A 9,370-nucleotide genomic window follows, 5' to 3' on the forward strand; every position below is an offset into this window, starting at 1 on the left:
TCCAAGCTCTTGGTGTCCTCCGCCATTTTTCGAAAACAAACCCAAGAACACCTCCTCGACTCTGATTGGCTAAACGGATAGTGGCAAATCTGTCCGTCCAGAAAAAGTTGAACTTTCTGTCTTTCTTTATTTTTTAACCTGTGACTCAATTTTAAAACTAGCCCAATTTGGTGGCAAACTCAATTTATAATATTTGTCACAGGAATTGACAACGACAAACAATACTCAATGAAGAGTACTATGAGAGGGTCAGGCTTGTCGGGCTACTAAAGGGAATACGAGGTCGAAGAAGAAAACGTGAATATGGAGGAACTGATTTTTCTCCACAGTATCATTCATCAGGAAGCCCTGTGTAAATGTGTGTTGAAGCTCAACCCTGTTGAAGTGGTAAATAAATCAAAACAAGGTTACAAAGTGCTTTACAAAACAAGATAAAATCACCAACAGAGTTCAACAATTGGAAAAGGATAAAAGAGAAAATTAAAAACTAAAAAAAATCATGATATAAAGCAATAAAAGGGAAGGAATAACAGCCACCCTAAGAAAATGCCTTTACATGAAAGTAAGGAGTGACTTAAAGAGTTCAGAGTTCCAAAAAAATAGTGGAAAATAACCATGAAATGACTCGTCCAGCATAATCAAAGTCCCCTGAAGCCAAACAATCCCAAATTGACTTGAAAAGACCAACATTTCTACCATTATTTAGCTGAAATTGTCAGTCTAGCCGCTGATTAAAAAAAAAAAGTTCACACCAGCTTCTTTCTCTAGCATCAATATTTGAAAAATGGTTTGAGCGTGTGCTTTTCCTGGACGTTTCAACAGAGAGAAGCGTGTGAGAACTATTCCTTTAAGGCCACCTATGGTTTTGTAAAGACATTCTTGGTTTCCTAACAACACAAACTGAGATAAAACTCAAAATACTCATAGCAAATATTCTTTATTGCATTGCAATCAATACAAAGCATTGTTGCACGATACTCCACCAACACAGACAGAAACGGAAGCAATAAAAGTAGGGTCATAATTACATATTCTAATAATTTAAATATTTTCTCCAATATATCACATAATTCCTCAGATAGTAGTTACCAATACCTGCCATTCTGCGGGTATTGGTGCTTTCGTTTACCGTAACATATACCAAAATAAAAATTTAAAAAATAATCACTATTCATGGGAGAGGATGTTCAGTTTTTTTTTTATAGCCTCTTTCTCCTCACAATTGACATGTGTTCATTCATAGTAACAGGTAACGGGTGAGGCCTCCCCCCCGCAGCTCCCGCAGGCGCTGGCAGTGTCGCAGCATGTTCAAAATCCCCTGAAAACGCTTGTCCACCTTCATCTGAGTGAATTCACGGATGTCTGCCTCCACCACAAAATGCTGACCTGTCGTGGATGAAGACGTTTTATACAAAAGTGAGACCGGTGTTGTTACAGTCAGTGGTGGAAGAAGTACTGAGATCTTTTACTCAAGTAAAAATAGCAATACAACAATGTAAAGATACTCCATTACAAGTAAAAGTCCTGCATTCAAAATCTTACTTAAGTAAAAGTACATAAGTATTGGCAGCAAAATGTACTTAGAGTATCAAAGTAAACGTACTCATTATGCAAACTGTCCCCATTTAGAGTTATATTTTTCATAAATGATTGGAATATTAATACTGATTTATTGACATACATGTACATGTAAGCAGCATTTTAAAGTTGTCAACGTGAAGCTAATCTTAACAATTTAGCTATACTTTTGGGTAGGCTAATCTATAACAATGCAATTTTATAGTTATTTTATAAAGATGATCAAATGTTTTAAATATAAAATATTGATCTGAAAAGTAACTAGTAAGTATAGCTGTGAAATAAATGTAATAGAGTAAAAAGTACAATATTTTATTTTATTATACAATAAATTTGTAATCAAACTGCATTGTATTATATTATATAAAAGATAGAGAACACTGACTGGACCCGATCCCACTTTGAATAAAAGGCGAGTACGAGCCAGATATATAGGCAAACCCGTATATCGGTCTAACCCTAGTTCAGGGGTGTATTTAATAAAATGAAATTAAAAGTACTACTAGGCTACATGCCATCCAGTTTAGCTGGCCACTGTTTATATTCTGGACATGTACTTATTTCATCGACATCATCAACATGAGTGATCCAAAACTACCCATCATCAACTTTGGTGTGCGTTCAACACAAATAACGAAGCCGACATCCTTGCCAGTAGCACAGCAGCTTCTATCCCAACGTACCTTTTGTATCTTTCGTCTCCTCGTCCTTGAAGCGCTGGTAAAGCTTGCGTGTGTTGTTGTTCATGGTTTTCGCCGACTGGTGGAGGATCTTGTACTTGCCCGTCACAGCCGTGTTAATGCTGCGCACTGCAGCGTTGAGCTGTTCGTAACTTACACGGCCTTTCATGTACCTGGGTGGGACAGAGCATTTGCTTTGAGAGAATAGAAACGTAAGGCTTAAAAAGACAAAGACATTCAAATCAAGAAGTAGAATAATTCAACTCGTTGCAATACATTACACAAGCTGCTCCAGCAGCAGGTTCACTATAGGGCTGGGCAATATATATCGATATTATATTGAAATCGTGATATGAGACAGGATATGGTCTTAGATTTTGGATATCGTAATATCGTGATATGGCATAAGTGTCTTTTCCTGGTTTTAAAGGCTGCATTACAGTAAAGTGATGTCATTTTCTGAACTTACCAGACTGTTCTAGCTGTTCTATTATTTGCCTTTACCCACTTAGTCATTATATCCACATTACTGATGATTATTTATCAAAAATATCATTGTGTAAATATTTTATGAAAGCACCAATAGTCATCCCTACAATATTGTCACAATATCGATATCGAGGTATTTGGTCAAAAATATTTGATTTGGTCCATATCGCCCAGCCCTAGTTCACTACCAGGAATAATTACTTCAACATTTTGTATTTTGTGCCCACAGGGATGAGCATGAAAGAAGTTTTTATTCTGGCTTCCAATGATGCACTGAACAAAACCGGAAAGGTCAAAAGCAAAGTATGTCTATGTGCACTATGTTCTTCTTTTTTCACTAGTGCTGTTTTTAGTGACAGTTTTCCTATATTTGGCTAAATAAACATTTACATTTTTTGGCATTTAGGTTTTAGCTCTTAACCAGAGTGACTTACAATGAGAACAACAGCAGAAACAGCTTCCATTCCTAGATCAACACCAACATTACAAGCAACTACAAATAAGAAGGTCAAAGGTCAGGGTCACAGTGCTGGTGCAATACTCATGTGACTAATGAAGGTAAAACAAGGCTTTCTGAAGCCAATTGTATTGAAAATGGGTTCACTACTGGAAGCTTCAATTAACAGCACACATGAGTGGCATCTACTGGTGACATAGATGTAATGCAGTTGAATGAGGCACCATTACTAGAGCTGGGATTGTTCTGGGATTTAAAACGGGTATAACAGTTCTGTGTTTGACTGAACTTTAATTTGTAATTTTGAGGATGATGCATGTTATTTGGTAGGTCTGATTCTATATGTATGTTTCTATTTTTGTTGTGTAGCACAGTGATTCTCAACCTTTTTCATATTAAGGACCCCTAATTTAGTTCACATTAGGGACACGGACCCCCATTTGATGAGATTTTGTCTCTCGGACCCAAATCTGAGAATATTGTTATTGTTAGATATGATTTTGTCCAGAATTCCATGACTGTCTGTATTGTAGGTAGAGAGATAACAGAGAAACTATGATCAAAACAGTCATTCTTCTACATTCTCTAATTGTGTTAACTTCTTGTAAATGAAATAATGGTGAAGTTTAATAATTCATCAATTTGCTGGGGACCCCCTGGAACCCCCTCAAGGACCCCTGGTGGTCCCCGGACCCCACGTTGAGAACCACTGGTGTAGCAGAACTATGCTGCTATTACTTCTATGAAATGTGCTCTACACATAAAGATTGACTGATTGATGCAGTTTGACATGGGTCTGTTACAACTAGAGATTATGTCTAAGCATATTTTGGCAAAGTATATGCTTGGGTTTTGAGACTATGTATGTGTAATGGGAATAAAATGCTCAGTGCTCATATTAAGAAACTATTTCTTCAGCAGTATGACGCCAAAGTTTCAAAAGCTCAACCTGTCAAACCAAACCAGTCATGTGATTATTTCCGCACCAAAGCAAGTATCAGCACACTGAGACGGAAGAGATTTTTTAGAGAGGGAGCAGGGGTGGAAATCATTCAGTGTTGGGTACTGCTGAGGTATTAATACTCACTGAGGGATGCTCTCAAACTCTGGCGTGGTGATGAACTCCATCTCTCTGATCTGGCTCTTGTTGGCCTTTTTGACGTTTTCATGCTGGACCGGCTGCGGCTCCACGGCTCCGTTCTGGCTCGGTGCAGGTTCACTTCCACTGAGAGATCAGACCGTGGCCAAACAGCATTCAGTGCAATTCAATGTTGGTGTCAAAGTTGAAAGTTCTCTATCAAAAGTCCTGATACAAAGTTACAGTCTATGTCACATGATCCCACATCCCGTCTTCCCAGCTCAAAACGATGCCATTGGTAACACTTTACATTAAGGGTCACTAAGTTAAGGGTTAGTTAATGCTTAATAAGCATTAACTAACCCTTAATTAACAGTTAACTAATGTGTCTGGTAATCATTTACTAATGGTGTTCATGTTAACTAAGGTATTAATTTATACAATATTTAATAGTCATCTTTATAAACTATTAAATAATGTATAAATTAATACCTTAGTTAACATGAACACCATTAGTAAATTACACATTAGTTAACTGTTAATTAAGGGTTAGTTAATGCTTATTAAGCATTAACTAACCCTTAACTTACTGACCCTTATTGTAAAGTGTTACCATGCCATTTGTGGCTAAATACCTCTGGCAAAAGATATAGCCTACAACCTATTTGGGAAAATAATGCTGAAATTATTTTGTGGACAGTGAAATGATTGGCTAGCAAACTAGTTACTGTCACACCATAACAATTGATTTTCTGAAAGAAGATCATTACCAAAAACATTGTACATGTTTAAAGGTAAAGGTTTAATTGTAAAAAAAAAAACTTTTGTAGACCTTTTTCCTAAAAGATTCATGTTTCTTGCCATTATATGAGGGAAATATACTTGGGACTAAGGGTTTTACATTTTGAGTGGAGGTGCGCCAATTAGGGCTGGGCGATATGGAAATCAATATCACGATAATCATAAGGATTTTTTTCAGTATCTCTCTCTCTCTATATATATACACACACACACACATATATCATAATATGGCTCATGTATGCAAAATCCCATGTTAAATAATCAAATTAATGTTCGTCCCATTGAACTGAATGGTAATATTGCACATGATGTCAAACAAAACTGAAATTTTCAAATAATATTCCTACCATACCTCACTTTGTCACAGCTTTTCAATAAAATTTGCTTGTCAATCAATTTAGACAGCAGAAATGTGTCACGATATCCCAAAATCACCATATCATCACAACATGATTCCACTGTAAGTCAATAAATGATAATACTGAATCATCACCCAGCCCTAGTAACTATAGTGCCAATAGTATCTATAGTATTGGGATCAGCTCCTTGAGAGCATTCCAGGGGGTCCCCAGCAAATTGATGAATTGTTAAACTTCATTATTTTGTCATTTTAGAATGACTATTTTGATCATAGTTTCACTGTTATCTCTCTACCTACAATACAGATAGTCATGGAATTCTATACAAAATCATATCTGACAATAAAAAATATTGTCAGATTTGGGTCTGAGAGACAAAATCTCAAATGGGGGTCCGTGGTCCTAATGTGGACTAAATTAGGAGTCCTTGATATGAAAAAGGTTGAGAACCACTGCTCTAGCCTATGTTATGCAGCCTGTTTTTATATTTTATTATTTAGCAAATAAATAAATGTAATTGATGCACATTGTGCTTCGATTGAGACTCACATCTGGACTACTTAAAAGTACCAAAATTTGGTACCAAAACATCCTTTGGTTTCCTTACACTGTTGGCAGCTTCTTCCTGGGCATGTGTGCAGGCATGTTGTCCTTAAGGTGCTGTGCCTCCTCCAAATCATTTTGGAATGCCCTATCAAGTTCCTGGAACACAAAGAAATGCCCTTCATTTATGCAGTCCATCCTTTAGGAATGATGTCAAGTTAGCAAAAACAGCTGCACAGGCACACATACACACAAAACAAAACACACATACAGGCCCATATCCAGTGGAATCTGCATTATTTTACAACACAGAATATGACTTAGCCAATTGCATCCCATTCTTTCTTTTCAGGAGACCCCGCCACACCAAACTCCATTCAAAATTCTGGTAATTTAATGTTTCCTTGCTTATCAGCAAATGTGCATACCTTGTAGAACATGACTTGAGACCTTTAACCAATCTTCAGGGTCTTCTGGTAAATTTGGCCTACAAGTTAGGGCTGAACAATAAATCAAAATTTTATCGAAATCGCAACATGGCCTACTGCAATTTTCAAATCGCAGGAGGCACAATATTTGTTTAAGGCGAAATGTGTGTCAAAATAGCATTTTAAATGAAATATTGTGGTGCTGCAGAGATGTCCTGGCCTACACATCATATTCTACAGACTTAAGAAAACATCTTTGTTTGGTACAGATCCCCGCAAAAATCACACCATAATCATTTTAATACGTTTTTCAATGAAAATCAGAGCAATGATGTAAAAATGATCATTCCCTCTAATATCGCAAATCATATCGCAATTGCAGTATCAGTCAAAATATTCGCAATTAGATATTTTTTCAAAATCGTTCAGCCCTACTACAAGTAATCCACCAAGCAGCACTTTATTTCTATAAATTTCAAGTTTTAGAAATGGAAAACTTTTGGTGGAAAACAACCGCTGTAACTAAGAGGCAAACCAGATCTAAAAGTTGAAATTTTATTGCAATAAATTCTGCTTGGTGGATTGGATCTATGCTGAATTGAAGAGTGACTTCTAATGAATCAAAGGTGGTCTTACCTCATGTTTTAGGAGGTACTGTATGCACGTGGCAATAAGCAAGGCAGCGTTACACTGCCAGATTTTTGAATGGAGCTCGACTTGGCATTTTTCTCCACAGAGAACATCAAGCATCGGGGCTAGATAGGACCGTTACCTTCAAACGCTTCAGTTGGTCATTCTGTCGGCCCACGCATTTTTCAAACTCGAGGAGAAGTCCGTCGAGCGCAAAGACTTCTTGTCCAAGTTTCTTAATCCTATTTTGAGGCATTACTAAATGTGGAGAGGGAACAGGACAAGGACAAGTGAAACTCACATAAAAAAATAAATAGGAGAAGACAATGCTATCAATTTTGTCTCATATACAGGACATCGCCATGACGTACCAACGACCGAGAGTTCCAGCATGCGTTGTAAGGATGATATCCTGTCAGTAATGTGGCGGGTGATATCCTCCAGGTCACTCATATTGCTGAAAGAGTGAACCAATTAGATTTGATATTTGATCTAATATTACTAAACAGATAAATACACAATACCCCATGTTAGATAAGACAGTATGAAACTTTACTGATCCCCAGATTAGGCTGTTGCTGCAAGAATTATTCGGATTCAGCAGGGTGGAAAAAAAGAAAATGTAAGCACCAATAAGGCTGGGCGATAATTCAATATTATCTTTTATCGTCTTTCAGTGGAATCATATCATGATATGAAGATATTTTAATATCGTGACACACATTTCTGCTGTCCAAATTGATGATGACAAGCAAATTTTACTTAAAAACTCTGATAAAATGGAGGTATGGTCGGAATATTATTTGAAAATTTCAGTTTTGTTTGACATCACACCTAACATTACCATTCGGTTCAATGAGATGAACATGAATTTGATTATTTAATGTGATTTTGCATACATGAACCATATATACTGATATCGAGAAAAATCCTTATGATTATCGTCATACTGATTTCAACCATATCGCCCAGCCCTATAAGCAACAAAAACTATAAAAGTAATAAAAACAAAAAGATAAAGAAATATAATATAAACTGTAGGGTTGTATAAACATAGCTTCTTACCATTTCAACACTTGAAGTAGACTAGTATAGGTAGGAAATACGAGGAAAGTATGGATTACTTAGTTACTTGCATGTACCCAGTGTGAAACTAACGTGTGAGGCTATCAGGAGTTAATTGCATCTACACAAAACACCTGCTAAATAATTCTGAAAACCGCTGCAATTATAACCTTGACACTTATGAAGCTTGACCTCGGGTAAGTTATCGTAACCTCACGTTAACGCTAAACACTAAGAAAGGGATACAAGGATTTTAAAGTATTCATTTCCCAGTTATTGACTAGCCAGAACTATAGTTCAGTCTAACCTACTACCTGCTAGCTCCCGTACATGCCTGATGCCTCTTGTATGAACAGACCGTTACACCTGACTTCATTCACAGCAAATGTTAACAGAATATTTAGAGGTATTTAGTAGCCTATCCTGGTAAATTCGACATGCAGGTAATCCACCGAGGAACACTTCATTTCAATAAAACTCTACTTTTATAATTGGTTCACACTCGCTAACTGCTCCCCGCGAGTTAACGTTGCTTTGGTGAAAGAACAGTGTGGAAAAAGGGACAAGGTAACTGTAAAAGCTGACATTTATTGGAATAAGTAGTGCCGACTTGAAGAGTGGATCCAGTTGATTCATTAAAGGGCTAAAGTCTTGTTCTGTGAGGTATATACGTTCGCCGATAAGCTAAGAAGCACTGAACTGCCCGATTTTTGAATAGGGTTTGGCGTGCCTTCCAGGGCTAGTTAGCTGCTACCCTTTGCTTTGTTTACAAAGCAGTCAGCGCTTTTAGATAATAACAGCCGACGTTACCTACCGCTACCTAATAACACGGCGGCGATAACTGTCTGTCTTCCTATCTATAGACCTAAAACTGCATTTGTAGACGACTTACACAGTGCTACGTTCTTGTTCGTCTTCCAACACAGTATTGCGTTTCCCAGTTCCCGGTCAGTCTGAATTTGAATTGTGACGCGGTACTCGTCACTTCCGCTGCGAACAGGAACCTCTGTTCCAACTTTTTTTTTTTTTTATCAAAAAGCACAGTACAAGGGTTTTTTGGGGGTTTTTTTTATTCGAGTCTTCAAATATACAACAAATTGGCAATGACAATTCTTTCTATATCACCAGAGTAAACTGAGTACAGTACATATGTGTCAAAGACAATAATCAAAAGGAAATAGAGAAAACAAAAACAAAACAAAGAGAAAAGAAAAAGTAAATTAAAGTGTAATTTTTGGGCATTCATGCTTTTCATACATTTT

General features: G+C 37.0%; 1 protein-coding gene across 1 annotated transcript; it reads right to left on the bottom strand.

Annotated features, from left to right (window-relative positions):
• Positions 1-941: 941 nt before the first annotated feature.
• Positions 942-9,049, bottom strand: LOC139647484 (SKA complex subunit 1-like). The gene is made up of 7 exons (XM_071523383.1): positions 9,001-9,049; positions 7,415-7,500; positions 7,186-7,301; positions 6,050-6,144; positions 4,292-4,429; positions 2,262-2,431; positions 942-1,386 (listed from the first exon to the last, which is right to left on the bottom strand). The coding sequence occupies exons 2-7, from the start codon at positions 7,494-7,496 to the stop codon at positions 1,238-1,240; spliced, it is 750 nt and encodes a 249-aa protein (XP_071379484.1). The 5' UTR covers positions 7,497-7,500; positions 9,001-9,049; the 3' UTR covers positions 942-1,237.
• Between the last annotated feature and the right edge of the window lie 321 nt (positions 9,050-9,370).

The sequence above is a fragment of the Centroberyx affinis genome, unplaced genomic scaffold (genome assembly GCF_046629955.1).
Source record: "Centroberyx affinis isolate AG114_WGS23_722 - 3 ecotype Tasmania unplaced genomic scaffold, CSIRO-AGI_Caff_v1 ptg001086l_1, whole genome shotgun sequence".
NCBI lineage: Eukaryota > Metazoa > Chordata > Actinopteri > Beryciformes > Berycidae > Centroberyx > Centroberyx affinis.

Excerpts from the sequence above, each read along its gene's own strand:
- LOC139647484 (XM_071523383.1), bottom strand. The coding sequence starts at position 7,496 with ATGAGTGACCTGGAGGATATCACCCGCCACATTACTGACAGGATATCA. Across the intron at positions 6,145-7,185 it reads ACCAACTGAAGCGTTTGAAG|GAACTTGATAGGGCATTCCA; the intron begins GTAACGGTCCTA and ends TTTGTGTTCCAG. Across the intron at positions 4,430-6,049 it reads AGGAAGAAGCTGCCAACAGT|TGGAAGTGAACCTGCACCGA; the intron begins GTAAGGAAACCA and ends CTGATCTCTCAG.